At 44.4% G+C, this 17,789-nt stretch overlaps 1 protein-coding gene across 3 annotated transcripts in view; it reads left to right on the forward strand.

Moving 5' to 3' along the window:
• Window positions 1-621: 621 nt before the first annotated feature.
• The window catches only part of efr3a (EFR3 homolog A (S. cerevisiae)), a 42,819-nt gene continuing 25,651 nt past the window's right edge, over window positions 622-17,789 (forward strand). The window contains exons 1-3 of one of the 3 annotated variants that reach the window (XM_029524672.1): window positions 622-715; window positions 15,997-16,073; window positions 17,180-17,307. In XM_029524672.1, coding sequence (XP_029380532.1) covers window positions 700-715; window positions 15,997-16,073; window positions 17,180-17,307 — 221 coding nt within the window. In that variant the 5' untranslated portion in view covers window positions 622-699. Of the gene's footprint in view, window positions 716-15,996; window positions 16,074-17,179; window positions 17,308-17,789 lie in introns of those variants that run through there. The other 2 variants (XM_029524671.1, XM_029524670.1) reach the window with 2 other exon arrangements.

Genomic DNA, 17,789 nt, shown 5'->3' on the forward strand with positions numbered 1-17,789 from the left:
CCAGCTGGCTGCTGAGTTCAGTCGGATGAAACACCAAATGTCCCTCAGCAGATGCCCTGGTTGTGTTGTGTTGTTGGAGGAGGTGATGTGTCTGCAGGTTTGTGCTTGGACCGCCTGCAGACCTCGTGGTAGTTCTGTAACTCCTCCTGGTAAAGTGATACCTTCAACACTGACTCCTGATTGGCCAACAGAGTGTGTGCAGTGTTGGGATAAACTTCCTGTGGGCTTGTGTTGGGTAGAAAAATCAGAACGTGTCTGCCACTTTCTTTGATGAACCTCTCTGTCTCTGGTTTTCAGAAAATGGACGGATCTGCATTATTCTGTGTGGTTATTGTGTGTGTGTGTGTGTGTGTGTGTGTGTGTGTGTGTGTGTGTGTGTGTGTGTGTGTGTGTGTGTGTGTGTGTGCGCTCAGTCCTCGGGCTGTTGAGGTCTAGAGGGACTCATTATCCTCAATTAAGGAGTGTTTCCCACCTCAATTAAGTCATTATGTAGGACAGACTGTCCGTCCCTGCCGTCCCCGCAGACACACTGAGGTCTGTTAGCTCGCCGTTACATGTGCAGAGATAAATGGAGGGATGCATGCTGGGAAATAATTCTTTGTTTGCTAAAGGAGAAGAACCCTCCATGCTGAAGGTGGACTGTCCCGGACCGGTTTCCACCCAGTCTGTCCTCGGCCTCTCTGCTGTGTCTGGCTGCTTATGAAGAAAATTCTTGGTCAGCACAGAACATTGATGGTTTTAACTGATTTATATTAAATGGACCTTCTGAGATTTGTCCCAAAGAGTTTCTGTGACGTCTGGCCATCGCTGGCTGTGGATCTGCTTTATGCTTCCACTCGTTAAATGTGTCTTGGTGGAGCTTCCTGCGTGTTCAGACGTTCGATGCTGTGTCCGATGAGGATGCCGTCGCTCGGCAGGCGCCCGCGGTCCCCGGTGGGCTCGGACGTGTTTGGGATGCAGAAAGAATCAAAGTCCATCAACCCCAGCGGGCCCTGCGTTGTTTGGAAGCTGTGTGCATGTGTGGTTGGTTCCTCCCTCAGTTGTTGGCTGTGATTTGTCTGTTGTGGAAGACAGTTTGTTCTGCAAAGGAGGATTTGGCCTAAATATAGCTTCAAAGGAGACGCACCTCCCTCTGTTTCCTCTGCCGGTCAGGTCTTTGCAGAAAAGGAATTTTTTATCTTTCTGCTTGTTGTGTGTTGCTCGATGCGACGCTTCTCTGCACTTTTTGGAGATTTTATTATTATGATTTTTTTCTGCAGCCTGTGTCTGCGTTGTAAGTACAGAGATACTGAGGCTGCAGCAGAACGACAGCAGCAGCATGAGAAACACTTTCCTGAGCTTTACTGCAGTCGACACCCCCCAAACTGAAAAGACTGTTTCATCTGCACCTTGTGCTTTCACTCCATCTCAAATATCTTGCTGTAAATCACTTGTAGGAGTAAGTGAGAAAAATTCAAGGACTAATATTCCTAATGTTTACGCTGCTTTTTGAGTATGTGGCTGTAAGTATCTGGACACCTCTCAAACAGTTCCCTCCCTTGTTGCATTGAAATCAGACTGGAGGCAGCGGACAGACTCAGACAATGATAAAGTGAGTTTTTTAGCCCCAGCCCTGTTTCACCTGGATGTCTGCGAGATAGACAAAAAGACGTTTGAATTCAGTTTGGAATTTCAGTGCATGTTTTCATCCATGTTTGAAAGGAGTCCTGGCCTGAACATTTATCTGATGTTATTCTCATTAGGCCACCTTTAATGCAGCAGAGAGTTTGGCTTTGATCAGCTTGAAATTGTGATCATCATAAATGAATTCCATCTAAACTTTAATTGTCACATCTAGTCTTGATGTCACATGGTTGTCATCTGGTTTACTGTTGCTATTTTATACCGTTGCACAAAGAAGAAAGTCCAAACTTGTTCTGTATATTTTATTGTAATAGCAGAAATTTAATTTTAATTCCAGGCCAACAATATAGAATCAAAGATGAGAAACAATATTCAGCTGATTTAAAAGCCGACTTTTGCTGAGCACTTAACAGAATGTTGTGTTAAGTTGGAAGTAAATATCAGTCAATATAAGCGTCTAACATCGGCTCCCCGTGTTCTTGATGTATATGAGCACACGCCACCAACACAGCAGCCGTCCAGACGCTCGCTGTTCGATCCCTCCGGCTCTGCAGTCTGTCCCTCTTTGTGAGACGTTGCCTGTCTCACATCTGTGAACAAACACAGCGAGGGTTTCTCGCTGCTCTCAGTTTTCTGATAAAAGGTATCAAAGGTTTTTAGATGCACGTGAGGAACAAAGCTTCACTCAGAAACAAAGTTTTTAGCTTTTTCTTCAGTGTCCCAGCAATCCAATTATGGAGCTCTGTATGTTCATGTCTACACTGAAAACAGGAGCCGCTAATTTGGCTGCTTATCAACGTGCCAGTTTTCCAAAGTAAAAGTCTCATACCAGCTACGTTTGCCAGAATTTAATTTAATGAAACATTTTCATCAAAAACACACGAAATAAAGCAGAAGGAAAAAGTGCACCTAAATTAGGGATGGGACATTTCTCAGGATTAGACTGAGCCAAAAAAATAGTGATTCACTGTAAGTGAATACATAATGTGTAATATTTCCTGTATATCTATTTATAAGAACTGAATTCCTGAAGGAGTGAGATGAATACTGTTCTGATTATGATTTATGAAATGATGATGATTATTATAAATTATGATGAAGTTGGATGTATTGGCCCGTTGATGCTCAGATTTAGATGAGGAAATATTGTTTTATTCTTTACGTTGCCATGGGAATTTGGATGTAATGTGTAAAAAAACAGACATGAAATCAGAGCCGTTTGTGTTCGTCTGCTGAGCTTTCAGCTCAGATTGTCTCTAAAATTAGCATCTGAGCTGTCTGACTCGTGCGTGGTATGATGGTATCTGCTGCAGCCATCTGTTAGACACACACACACACGCACACACACACACACAGAAACATGCACTGTAGTTGTGTGGACGCTCACTAAAATAAAACATTCTCCCTGATGAGAAGAAATGGATTCTGAAAACAAACGTGATTAAGTGGGGACGGTGCAAAATGTCCTCACTTTCCAAAATAAAGGTACACAATCTAAAGTGTTTTTGAATTTAAATCATTCTTCTCATTATTTTACTATGTGCTTCCTGTAAAATGTTACAGACTTAAGAAAAACGTCCTTGTCCCTGAAAACAGATTGTTAGTTTGTCCTCAAATACATAGAAATACTAACACACTCATCCACATGCACCGTAAAACACAAAAAATACATCCTTACTCAGCTACACAAACGCCAAAGCCAACACACATTCACACATTCATGCACATATGCTCATTTGCAAAAGGCTAAATTCTGTCAACAGCAGTGAGAAAATCTGCATAATTACACTCCAATCAGGATGATTAAAGCGGCTTCAATCCAACACACACACACACACACACACACACACACACACACACTGGAGGAATGACGTGTGTGTTTCATGCGGTCTGGAAGGTTTTATCCATTTGGACTGGACTCCTGCAGCCCTCAGCAGATATGATGCTGATGCTGGTGCTGATGCTGCTGCTGGCGGTGAGGGGAAACACAAACACTGCAAGGTCAGAGATGAGAGTCAGTTAGTGGGGGGGGGGAAGAGAGCGAGAGAGAGAGAGAGAGAGAGAGCCTGGGTAGAAACAGGGAGAAAAAGAGAGAGAGCGAGAGAGACACTGAGGTCCACCTGGCAGGTTGTCCTCCGCTTCCCCTCTAACAAGATGGATTCAGAGAGCAACGAGTCAGGTAGGGAGCTGTTTTGTAATTTCAGTCTCTAGTGTTTGTGTGTGTGTGTGTGTGTGCGTGTGTGTGAGACAGTGACAGAGTAATGGAGGCTAACAGAGGCAATCTCCATGTTTCTGTGTGAGCCTGCACGGCGACGGCGGCGGCCATTGATGTGCTCTGTCTGTATTATGAAGCCACACTCACCCCAACCGTCCAATCAGCCGCCTGCCTCTGCCTGACTGACTCAGCCGGAGACCAATCAGAGCGAGGACGCAGGTTTCATGTTTTCGTAGCGACTGAGGGATGGACCACGATGTGTTTCCTGTTTTTTTTTTTTCTGAATGAAGACTCTCTTTGTTTCTGCCAGTCACATCAGAAAACCAGTTTTTAAGGATAAAATGTTTGAATGGACAGATGACGGTCAGTTTCTGTCTCTGCAGCTAATTTGATTAAATTAATGTGACTAATAGCATCAGCACCGATAATTATTACAGGAATAACTTTCCACATTGTTGGTCGAATAAGAGAGACTCTGTCTCAGGTCACCGTCCTGTTGACTTTAAATCCGGATCACGACGGACTGTCTGACCTCTGTGATCCAAGTTCAGCACAGGTCGACCTCCGAGCATGAGGCCATGTGTGTAGTTGCGTGTTTGTCGGTGGTTGTAGTTGTGTGTAGCTGGGTGTTTCGTGGTTGCCCTTGAGCCTCGGACTGGCAGATGTTTGATTGGCGGCGACGCTGAAGCTCCAGAGGTCGTCTGTTGTCTTTCATGCTCAGTTAAGTCCTTCCTCACTCTGAGAGACACACACACACACGTTTGTACTACTGCCTTCCTGTGGACCTTTGCTTACGTGTCTGTCCGCCAACTAAACATCAAAACCTGAATTCAACCTGATTCGACTCCTCCAAAGTAGTAGTTAACAGTAGTTCAGGACATCGTGCTTCCTGATGAAGAGGTGACTGAAATTTCTCCATGTGTCTTAGTGTGTTTTGACCGAAGTGATCCGGTCTCTCTCCTGTCTCCACCTCTGAAATCTGAAACCTCTCAGCCAGGAAATGAAATCAGACTTTTGCTTGAGGTGCAGTCTTCTGCTTCTTCTTCTCCTGCTGTGCGTTGTGCTTCAACGTCTTCAGGCCTTTTGCTGATTTACAGGTTTTTTTCACAGCTGACACTGAGGCGGGTTGCTGTCATTTGATTCGATTTGAGTGTCCGGCTTGTTTATCTGAACTTTTTCTCATAAAACTGACTTCTCCGACACATCTGTGTGACTTGAAGTATATTGGAAAATGTCCCTACTTCTTACTTCATTAGCGCAGTCAAAATGTGTTGTCATTATTCATTTGTCTCTCAGGGGTTGTTGTTTTCTCAGATGAATTTGAATTGTGTGATGCATCAGGACTGAAGATAGTCAGCAGCGATTGAAAATGAATCACGAGGTCAGATTTATCTTTTTGTTGCGTCTCGGTTTCACTCCCTGGCCCTGGCTGGGTGTTCTGAAGTTTCCAGATGAAGTCTCTGCCGGAATACAGAGTTCTTGGAATCTCTGGATGAATCTACAGCCCACCAGCTGAACATGATCAGTTTAACTCAGGCTGTGGCAGATCAAGGAGACCTGATTGCTGATACAGATTCATTCGAAGGCAGTCACACTTAATTGGATTTGCTGAAGCTTTAAAGACGTAGGGCCGTGCTTTAAGAGGCTGTCTCTGACTCAAACGGCTCTCGGCTCATAAACCTCACAGATCCGAGACCACAGACTCCATCACCGAGGCACAAATGATTCTCCTGCCTGATACTGATTTTGGTATTGGATCTGAAACTTCTTTAGTGGCTCCCAGCTGCTTGATGGAGCCCTTAAATTCCAGCACAAACACACCTGATTATACTTAATAAGAAATTGATCAGGTGGCGATTGAGCGTGTCGAGAGCCAGCGAAGCCCTGATAAACAGTTGGAGTTATCCTACTAAGAATTGATCACTCAGCCCTTTCTGTGCAGACACCATTACTTATATGATTTATTCCATTTATTTATTCTGCATTATATAATGAGAATATGGTTTTCTATGGATTTTAAGGAGCTGTCTGTTGTTTCTGCAATTTGGAAATTAATTAAAATGGTAGTGTATGTCTGCTAATTAATTTGTCTTAAACTGAATGACTGTCGGGCCATGTTCAGACTTACAGAGACTCTGACAGCTAGGCCTCTGAATGAGACAGTCTGATTGGCTGTGACATCACCCACCGGAGCCAATAGGAGCGTCCAATGGGGAGACGTGACTCTTGACGTCAGTATCAAAGATGGAGGATGAGACTGGACGGATAAACACACAGAAGGAGTCAGAGGGTCGGACTGATCTGATCTGATCAGTTTATCACTGAAGTCAGTTTCAGATTGGACAGATCAGCTGATTCTGCATTTTAACGATGAAAAAACAACATCTCTGACTGAAACCAACACGGAGTAATAACGCTGTAAAGACGACGTGGTTTTCGGAAGCATCTGTGTTTGCATAAGTTCAAACTGACTTGTTTTTCTTTACTTGCTGATTTTTTCCAGAGTTGCTGTGGAAGCTGCTCTGCCTCGCTGTCGCACTGCTTCACCAAGCAGATGTGTTTTTTCAGCACAAGTAAACTGGAGTGGTGTTGCGTAAACAGCGCCATATGCCTGTCGGTACTGTAGGTCCTTTCCTGCGATGACTTTTGGCTCTCAGGCTGTCTGTCAGAGGAGGGAGCCGCTCTAAAGGCGACCCAGGAGATGTGTCCGAACACCAGATGGTTATTTTAAGCTGAAAGTTAGTTTTTCTTGAGGAGATGCTCTCCATGCTCTGTTCTTACTTAAATCTCTGTTTCTCTGCCGTTACAGTCAAGCTCAGATCAGATCCGGCTGCTGCTGCCTTTTAAAAGTTAAAAAGCAGCACATGTGTAGATGTTGGAAACCATTCAGTGGATTTCTCCAGGTATTTTATTTTGAAAAGCAGTGATTCACTTCCCAAACCTAAACATGTAGCGATGAAAAGAGAGCAGGGTGCCGCCCCAAACGCTGACACTTCCTGCTGGAAGCTGAAGAATGAGACTGAGACTGTAATTAGCAGAGGTCGAGAATCAAATGGCTGATAATCGTTTACTTTGTGTGTGTTATCAGCCTCCCGTCAGACACAATAACTGGATCTGTGGCTATTTTCTGCTCTTCATGCTCCACTCATCTTCCCCTCAGAGCCGGGGAGCTCTCTCATCAGGGCGGTGTCGCCGGGTTTCCAGTGAGGCCGCACGTACAGGAGGAGATTCCGGCGCTCCTGCAGGTGGATTAGATGTTCAGGTGTCTCGTCTCGTGGCTTTTATCTTTCCATTCATTCACAGACCTCCTGCTCTTCTCCACTTCATCACTACTTTTATTTTGAGTTTCTGGATGTTTTACTTCTTATCTGGCAAACAACAAAAAAAAAAGTTAATTCGAAACATTTATTTTTATTTTGTCTCTCATTTTCTAAATTGACTTTATCTTGTTGAAAGTACCAAACTCCATGTGCAAATCTTAATCGTGTGGATTTAATTAAAACACCCATTTAATTTCATAATTAATGTAGAATTCACTTCAGTTTTTCAAAGGAAATCAGGACGCTGCTGAATGAAGAATGAAATGTTTCACCTTGTTAAACTCCAGAAGATGTTTTTATAAAAACACTTATCAGCCACATTAACCTGAACCTTAGAGGTAGCATAAGCTAGTCTGTGTCAGCCACCAGCTAGAAGCTAACAAAGAACACAAAGAAAAGATGCTGTTGTCATACGTCATTCATTCAGGTCTCAAGAAATCCCTGATCAGAATGCATCTTCTTTAGTGAGGATTTTGAGTTTTCTTGGGAGGTGACGGAGGGTTCGATTTATTCGTATCTGAAAGTAAACGCTCTTCAGCAGGTGGATTTAACCTGTAGTGAAGCCGGGAGCCAGCAGATCATTAAGGTTGATTTGAAGTGATGCATACAGACAGAAAACTAAAATACACTGTGCCCTTAATCAGAAAGTATCTTTGGTGTCGTGGTTTGGACCAGAGTGGCAGATTCCTGGTGATGCATTGAAAGCGATTTAAATGCTTAAACTACAGAAGGTTGTTGAGCTCTGAGGATTTATGAGGAGAGATGTTCAGCTCCCGTCGTCGATAAAAGGCTTAGACAGGTAATTGTGCCTCGGTGCTGAATCGTATCGCCTACCTCCACCAGCTTTACTTTTATCAGCTCCCTGGTGCTTCTCTGAGCCCCACCTCGGGGTTTGAAGTCGGTTCGGAGGCGCTGAGCGTTTCACCATAAAACTGTCTAATCTGGCGGCGTCAATAAATGAGGAACTGTAGTTTTTATAGCTGCTGGTCCAGGCGGGGATCTGAAAAACTCCATGGTTCACATCCTCGTCTCAGAAATTCTTCTTCTGGACGTGGATGGAGGTGGATGGAGGTTTGATGGAGGATGGGTAGATGGAGGTGGATGGAGGTGGACTAACCTGGATGCAGGTTGGATGGATAGATGGATGTTGGATGGATGAAGGTGGACGTGGATGGATGGAGGATGGGTAGATGGAGGTGGACTAAGCTGGATGCAGGTTGGATGGATAGATGGATGTTGGATGGATGAAGGTTGGATGGATGGAGGTGGACTAAGCTGGATGCAGGTTGGATGGATGGAGGATGGGTAGATGAGGTGGAAGAAGCTGGATGCAGGTTGGATGGACAGATGGATGTTGGATGGATGAAGGTGGACGTGGATGGATGCAGGTTGGATGGATGGAGGTGGACGTAGCTGGATGCAGGTTGGATGGATAGATGGATGTTGGATGGATGAAGGTGGACGTGGATGGATGGAGGATGGGTAGATGAGGTGGACGAAGCTGGATGCAGGTTGGATGGACAGATGGATGTCACCTCCTTGCCTCACTGGCCTCCTTCCGTTCCTCCACTTCCCCATCTCTCTCTCCGTCTCTCTCCGTCGGTGTTGTCACGCCTAATGGGCTCCCTTTAGTCTTCCTGTTGCTCGCCTTTGGTTGATTTCTTCCTGGCGGTGGCTGTAATGCACTCAGAGATGGATGGGCCAGCACTGCAATCAACCCCCCCTCTGCTTTTGATGGATCTCCCGGCTCCTCCGGTGGAGCCCTCCTTCGAGCCGCTGGGCTGATGAAACGGCCAGCTGCAGAAAAGGGGGCTTCTGTTTTAATGTGTTCCTAAAGTTCTCCGGGGATCCCACGTGAATCTCATGGGGAAGACTCAACAAGCTGCTGGAGTCGCTTTAAATCTGGGCTCATTGAAGAAAACTATTCAGAAACCCGATCTTGTTGGATCTTATTTTTACAGAATCTGACGTTGACATGAACTATAAATATGTATTCGTACTCTTCATTATTTACACAATCCACATGGTTATTATTTGGTATTTCAAATATTTCAAAACTTTTGTCTCCAATTGAAGCAAATGTTTGTTTTAAATGTGTTAATCATTTTCAGTTGATACTCAGTTTTTACCGAGCTCTGGCCTTTGTGACGCAGTAACACGCTAACATACGTAGTAATAGAAATAGTCATCATAGTTTTCAGTATATTCAAGTCTCTTTTGTTAGTATTTCACAGAGCTCGTATCTGTTGTGTTTCCGTCACCACCGCTCGTCCACCTCCTCTTCCTCCCCCACTGCGTTATGTTTCCCCTGCCCCTGAAGGAAATGTGAAACCAGGGATTTCTCCTGATTCAGTTTCCATTTCCTGCCTTTGTCTGCCCTCCATGAATATTTAAATGAGTAGTACTGAGCTCCCACCGCCTCCGCAGCAAACCCAGCTATCTACAGTTGGATCATAATTCAATTTGAACATAACACATTTATCACAAAGCGCAGAGTGCTTTCTGGTCGCTGGTTAAATGTTTATGAGGCGGCGCCACAGGGAAGGTGAATATGCTGAAGACGACGATATCTGATGTCCTCTAATCCATCTGAAATCTCTCTACTGTATGAATTATGGGAAGTGTCATGGAATAACCTCCGTCTGAGGCTCAAAGTGAAACCGATTATAATAACAGACGGCACCAAATTGACTGCAGTCTGAACGGAGCGGAATAGTGAAGTCAACTTAAGAAACCAGATGGATTAACCTGTTGACTGAAGAGATGCTTCACTTTCTGATTCCCCTGCTGGATAAAGAGCGAATGATCTGAGTTCAGGTGGAGGATGAGGAGCTTTGTAATGTTTATGAAAATGACAGTTTATTAACTAGAAAACTAAATGTATGACCTAAAACACGAGAAGCAATTAAAAAAGACCAGCTGAGTTTATTTTCTTCCTAATGTTCCTCACGGCAGGAAACTTCAGCTAAACTGTAAGAAATGGCTGTTATGGGAAAAAAAAAAACCTGATAAAACTCTTTTCTGTCATCCAGCTCTTTGGTTGAGTTTCTGATCTCCAGCCAGCAGATTCAGACAACCTTTGAATTTGGAGCTACTCTTTCTCAGCTGTGAATACTGTAGTTCAAGTGCATCTTTTTTCAGGAATGATTTATTAATAATGTGGTGCAGGTTAGTGCACAGAAGTTTAAGGTCAACACTGTGTTGCCATCACGGCTCTGAGATGGGATGCATCACTTCCTGTTGTGGGGCGTCAGATGGATTTCAGGTGCTTACAGGTGCTTCATGCAGTCTGACTCCTGATCTGTGAAGTGGATTAGATTAGATGGGAGCAGATGAATGCTCAGTCAGTGATCAGCAGCCGCTGTTGTAAAGCGTGTAAAAGGTTTGTTCCGTTAAACTCCGTCCATGCCTTCTCTTGGCCAGCCCGAGACGTAAAAGAGACCTTGATGAGTTTGTGTCTTGCTGAGAAACCTGAGAAAGATCCTGCTGGAGGCGGCCGGAGCTACAAGCCGCAGAGTACAGAAACAGGCTTTTACGCAGCATAAATTTAGCTCTCTGTCTGGCCGAGCGAGACAGAACAACAGGGAGGCCGTAAATTTTATGGGTCATCGCGGTTTTTTTGTGGATGCAACCCTTCAAGCTTCAAAAGCAGGACAAGCTGATTCAAGTCAATGAGTCCAACAGACATTTTAAAAGCAACTGAACACTTTATTTTTGGAGAATTGAATAATCTTTGAAGTTGCTTCAGGAGAAAACTCTGATTCCAGGTTCTTTTTATCACCATCACACCTCAGTTCTTCACTTTGACTTTTCTTATGTTAAAGGATAACTGCAGTAATTAAAAAAAACATTGAAAATATGTGAGAGAGAGAGCAGATTCATAATGTTGCCTTCCTGTGCGTTGAAGGAGGTTTAATACAGCACCTATGATGCTGCTGGGCTCAGTCGTTAATGGAGAAATTTAGGGAAATAAATCTTTTTCTTTTCTAATCCCCATAAAACTACATGCACGTCTTGTGTGTCCTCATCTTCAGACAACGTCTTCAAGCTTTGCCTTCAGAATCTCAAACCCTCACCGGGCTGCATTAACAATCCTCGCACTCGTCTTTGACTCTCAAGCTGAGGGGACGCTGCGTCGGGCTGCAGTTCCACAGCGTGGCGTGAGAGCGGCGTTGCAGCTTTCATCTGCTCGTCAAAGGCCAGGGAATTAATCAGGAGGGCTGAGGGCGCTCTTTAATCTCCTAGATTACGCTCCTCAAAGACGGTTCAGGTGCAGATTAAAGATCACAGTGTGACTGAAAGCCAGATTTTGTGTGTGTTTGTGTATACTTGCCACCAGGAGACAGAAGGATCAGTTGTGCTCTTGTTAAAATGGACCTTCAGTCAGTTTGATTTTAATGAATAACGGGGCGTCTGCAGGATTTATGTGGCAGCAAATGAAACTTGTCTATAAGGAATTCTAACAGATCGCTACCTGAGGCGGGAGTCAGGAAGGTGCAACGTTACAACAGAAAAAAAAAAAACACTTTGGGGAGGTTTTCTTAAATTTGCAGCAAATGTTCAGTTGACTTGAAGATGAACTGAACTGTCTGTTGTTCGTGTTTCTCTGGTTCCTTTGACCCAGGTCAATCTGGTGTGGCCTTTAAAACTGGTTGTTCAACAGTCTTGGTTTCACTGATGGGAGTTGGGTTTCTTTGGTTTAGAGACCAGATCAGATGATCCTTTGTGTGTCTGTCTTTGTTATTTTTGTTGTGTAATATTACTCATCTATTTTGGCGAGTGGAAAATGGACAGGTCAGTCAGAACATTATGACCACCTGATCCTGATCCAGGAGGTCTGGACTGGTCTGCACCTCCGAAGCTGATCCGTACGATCTGCACCAATACCTTAGCAACAGATCCCTTACGGCCTGGAAGCGGTGAGGTGGAGTCTCTGTGGATCTGGACTGGACTGACGTCTGGGTAGATTGTGACCCTGATTGGTGAGGATGAAGTCCAAGTTGAACTGAGACCGGTGCTGTGTGTTCTTGGTTAATTATGGCTTATGTTGTTTACTGTTGTGAGTCCAGGAGGTGTGCTCAGGTGTTTCGTTCTTCGGGATAAATGACTGTTTTGAGCCAAAGAAACTTCGAGGTTCGTGTACTTCCAGGTTTGTCCACATTTTCCTCTGAACACAGAGGTCAGTAACCCGAGCCGCCCAGCAGCGTCTCGTCTTCTGTGTCAGACAGACAAGCAGCCCGAGCCCACGTTCCCATTGGCTGAATCTGCATCTCATCAAGGAGATGACGTTTCTAAAGTACCTGAGCTCAGGCACCCTGGACTTCTTCTTCTGTTGTGGCTGAAACTTACAGTCTGCAGTCTGCAGAGCCAGATTTAAAGAGTCCACGTCTGATGGCGCGTGACTTCTGAAGACCAGTTTGGAGAGAATACAAGTGAGTCCAGTCATGCCATCTTTCTGCGTTTACCTGCGACGGAGGATCCTGCGGAGATACAGGCAGGTTCCTCCAACTGAAGCTGATGAAGCCTTCAACTATGGCCGAGTCTCAAACGGACGAGGTCTGCTGAGCTCGGGTAGGTCTGACGTTGAATTGAGCCCGTTTTTTAATTAGCAGGCTACACCAGTTTATTGAAATACCAAATTACAAACCATTAAAACCGAATTTGAAATGAAATAAATTAAAGAAGAAAACACAGATGTACCATTAAAGTTCCAGATCATTTCAGGATCAGCTTCAACCATTCAACCAGCAAGTCCAGGTTCATTCTTTAGTCAGTACTTCCACTCCAGGACCTCAGAGGTCAAAGGTGATGTGGCCACAAACACTTTCTAGCAATAACTTGAGTGTCGCACAACCTGGGCTCTTTTGGGTTGTGTGTGTTGGTTTCTTAGTTGTTTTCCTCTCGGCCTGTTAATTTGGTGTTTGGTGTGTTTTGAGGTGGTCTGCGTCTCCTCTGTGGGGTGTTGGCGGGGGGGCGGGTCAATGTTGAGTAAAGATTATGTTAGTGCCCAGGTGCTGGTCAGGCCAGAGCTCCTTGATGAAAAATCTCTACCAAACGTTCAAGCGGGATGAAAACGGCTGTTAGGGAGCCATTTAAATCCACTTCAGAGAGAAACACTGAATATAAAATTAAACAGTTTTTCTGTGAGTGTCGTCGTGGTCTGTAAATAGAACATGATCTTTAAACATATTTCCAAAGAAATTGCCACGCGTGCAGGAGAAGGTGGTTGCATTAATTTCTCCCGGCCTTTGTGTTTGGTCGCAGCAGGATGATGGATTTGATCCTGTGTAATGACCTCTTCTCAGCCAGCTGAATTGGTTGTGTTGGGCTGTAATTTATCAGTCCGTGTGATCGCCACAATCTCTCCATCCAAGGGCCTCTCTGTGTTGTGATTATGCAGCTGTCTCTGCAGATCCATAGCTGGACCCTCAAATTGATGCATCACCGCTACGACGGTATTGAAGCCATGATACTCTTAGCTAGAATGGATTTTAATGTAATTTGGAGCCGCTGTCATTCATTTTCTGCCACTGGAGCCGCTACACAAACAAAGATATTGACGTAGGTTGAATGCGGTCACCTCAGGAGGGGAAGGAATACATTTTTACAAAACACGGTATTATTACTGTTATTACTGACATATCTGACCGGGGCAGGAACTAATAATAGCATAATTATAGCTGCGTAAAAGGTGATGAGTGGCTTTAATGGCTTTTCTTCTTTCAGTTTAAAACATTTCTAATGAAAAATTAACTTTACAGCAGAAATAAACAAGTTCACAGCCTGATACAAAAACAGCTTTGGTCCCTGCAGCTAATTTTAATTAAAATAACTGAGGGAGTTTAGCTCTACAGATAAGGGAGTGTTAGCAACTTCTTTGTTATATCTGGAATCAAACCTGCGATCATTTGGGCAGCAGATGGTTCCTGTCATTCATCTAACTCACCTCCAGCCAGGAAGAGGTGTTTTCTCATAAGTGCACACTCACGGCGTCTGACGCACGTTCAAACCAAACTCCTACTGAGGCCCGTTCATTTCCACCGTGTGTCTTTGGAGGAGCCAATCAGAGGCAGAGTCCTCAGGCTGATCCATCTGCCGTCCCTGAACGCACCACGCATGAGGAGCTGCAGCCTCCCAGGTGTTTCCACTTCATTGTCAACATCCACACACACACACAGTGACTCTGCGAGAGCCCAGCGTGTGTGTGTGTGTTTACATGTCTGCATCATCACCTTTTCACCTGTGAAGGTGTTCAGTTTTAAATAACGAGGATGAGCTTCCAGCTCGTTTCCATTTATCCAAAAATAGAAGAATCCACTGAGTAATCGGCGGCTCACCGGAGGAAGTCCTGTGGATATAAACTCTACTTCAGCAGAAGTCCACCGCTGCAGGATAAAAATCACTGTAGTACAGCGGCATTTTCAGCAAACATGCATCTGGACATTCAAGAAGTCAAACCAACAACAAGCTAAACCAGCTGTCTTCCTGTTCCCAAACCTGCAGCAGGTTGTTTTCCTGTAACATGACGCCGTGTCGTCATCCACTCAGCTCAGATCTCAGCCACTTCCTGTGACAGATCCTCCACCCTCTTCTATGAGACCGGCCCAGCTCAGTGCCTTCGGTGTAATTTCAGAATCTGTAATGAACACTTGCCGCGGTGACGTGCATGACTGAGGTTGATTAATCTGCAGACTCCTGAGGGATGCTGTTAAACTCCACAGGGGTTAAGGTGACCTAAGGTTTCCTGTGTGTGAATGGACAAACAGTCCAGCAGGGGCTCATGGGAAATCCGCTCCCCCAACAAACTAAAGTTAATTTCCTAAGTCTGAGCAGGTGAAGGTGACTCTCACAGGTAATGATGATGGATGGTAAAGGGAAGCCTGCTCAGCATGTTGTAAATCTGGAATAGTGGAGACAGTGTTGAAGCAAATGCAGCTATTCTATCTGTTCATTTAAAATTCTGTGAATTCACAACAATCTTGAGGAAAAGTGACGGTAGAGAGAGTTAGTGGTCCAACAACAGCCACGTCAACCCTTCAAAATAAACCACTTGAACAAGCTCAAATACGGAGCTTGTTGATTTTTTTTTTTTTTTTTTTTCTTTTTCAAATTTTCTCGATATTGTTAACTTAAAATCTCCTTCATTTAACCAAAGTAATCATTAATACATTTTTAATCAGATTGACAGTTTTACATCAGTTCTTGTATTAATGTCATTTTTCTTATAGCTTTGAACCTGAGTGTCTGTCGTGGTTTTGGAATACTTGACATACATGTTAAATTTCCAGTCGCACCGTTTGACCGTTTCCTTTGAGGCCTCTGATGCTAAACGTCTCTCCTCATTGATCATCTGTCAGAAGAGCTGCACGCCTCCCTGGCCTTTCATTTGTGGTCTGCTGCTCCTCTCAGGCACAAAAACGCTGACATTTTATCGAAGACGCCGGTCTGACGGTCACGCTCATTGATCAGGAGAGATCGTTCTGCTGATGTGGGGGAATCTGAGGGGTTTTTTATAGGCTGTGAATGTGCGTCAAGTTCTTTCACCCCAAAACAGAAAAACCTCTGAGGACAAAAAATGGGTATAAAATGATAATGTAGCAAAGAACTGCCTCGTAAAGGAGGACGTGTACTGTGAGGGAATGATCTCTGTGTTCAAAGTTTGAAGGTTTTTCGCTCAAATATGCTCCAACACCAGCCTTCATCACAACATTCCAAAGCTACATTCATTAGCTGCTGCCAAAGAACCCTGAAAGTACTCTTGGAAGTTTGAGAGTGCAAGTTTAACTTTTTGTGTTGTGAATTTTGTTCAGCAGCTCACGGTCGGTCTGTGTGTTGCAGGAGTGTGCGGCTGCTGTGGGCCCCTGAGGCCGAGGTACAAACGCCTGGTGGACAACATCTTCCCTGAGGACCCCAAAGTGAGTAACGTGCTGTTTGGTTGACGTTTGTATACTCCTTAACATCCAGCCTCCTGAGACGAGAAAGGACGACACCAGATTAGAGAAACCAGGCCTCAGAATCGAGCTCTAAAGTCTCAGCCAGTGAAACTTTCTGTTGTGCTGGATCTGGTTCCGATCTTCAGACTTCTGGTCAGTGTTTCTGTCTGCTGTTAACAGGCAGCTTTCAAAAGTCCAACAACAACTCAGTAAAACACACAATGAAAGATTTGATTCATTGCTGAAAGCAACATGTCACTTGAGAACCAGTCACGCTGGAAGAACCTTCAGGGACCAGGAGCAGGACCTGCTGTGGTCCTGGTCCTGCTCCTGGTCCTGCTCCTGGTCCTGCTCCTGGTCCTGGCCTGTGTCTGCAGTGTTGGACAGTGTGACAGACAATCAGAGCAGAGTCTTATTATAACAGTGTTCAGATTAACCCGGAGACACCGTGACATCCACATCACGGAAAATAATTGGACGAGCACGGAGCTGTGGGAAAAAAAGCTTCAGACGTTAATAAATTGTGTTATTAAAAAATATGACACGGCCTTGATAACTGGGCCACAGCCACTTATTATGGCCCGTTTGATTCCTCTGTCCTTGTTAATTAAGACCCCTAAATGGGGTTTGTTCCGGAGCAGCGGTTGTCCAGTCCTGCCCTGCGTCTTCTGGTGGTGCTTTGGTGTGCCGTGGAAAATGGAAATGCTCAACAGGTCGAGTCCTTGTCAGATAATAATCAGTGGAAGCGCTGAACTCCCTCCACTTAAAGATCTGTTGGACACAGCGATGAGAGCGAAAGCAGTTTTATTTTTTTATTTTTTTATTTTTTAATTAAAGGATTGGTAATCATGCGCAGTAAGAGCTTCTGATATTTCTGAGCAGTCATCAGGCACATTCAGAGTCAGAATGAACCAGCTTGGCCAAAAGAATCTCTCATCTTAAAGCTCCATTTGTAAAAGTGGAAACGTTGAATTGTTCTTTCTCTCTATCTTTAGTTTATGTCCTAAAGTTAAATCATCAAACTTGTCAAAATGTTTGGACAGAATACTCTCCGAATGACTATTGAATGACCTGTGTTTAATCTCCAGGATGGCCTCAGTAAGTCCGACATGGAGAAGCTGACCTTCTACGCTGTGTCGGCTCCGGAGAAGCTGGACAGGATTGGAGCTTATTTAGCTGAGAGGCTGAGCCGTGATGTTGTGCGACATCGCTATGGGTACACAATCTTTATTTTTTGACCATTTTGTGCCTTCTTGTGTAAAGATAGGAAAGACAGAAGTTCACAGAAGTTATTACCTCAGAGGGAACACGTGATTTTAGAGCTGGTGGAACAAATAAAACCTCACACAGCTGCAGCTGAACTCTTCCATCAGATAAAATAAAAAACACACAAGTAGGATCAGCAGAATCTGCTCTGATAAAATGTCCAGTCAGAAGTCAGTGGATCGGAAACAAGGACTCTCAGAGCAACCAGGAATTTTTAGCAGCTAAATATTCCACGTTCATCTAAATCTCAAATGATTATCAGTGAAGTTAATGATCAGCTGTGTTTAATTAAGTTCAGCAGGCAGACACGATTTAACCCGGTCAGATAATTTTCAGAATAAAAGCATCCTGTTCTGCACAGAGACGAATGTGAACATTAATGATCAGGGGACGGTCTCTCTGTGAACACTGGTGTTGATGAAGCAGCCGGGG

The sequence above is a fragment of the Echeneis naucrates genome, chromosome 17 (genome assembly GCF_900963305.1).
Source record: "Echeneis naucrates chromosome 17, fEcheNa1.1, whole genome shotgun sequence".
In the NCBI taxonomy this organism is placed as follows: Eukaryota; Metazoa; Chordata; class Actinopteri; order Carangiformes; family Echeneidae; genus Echeneis; species Echeneis naucrates.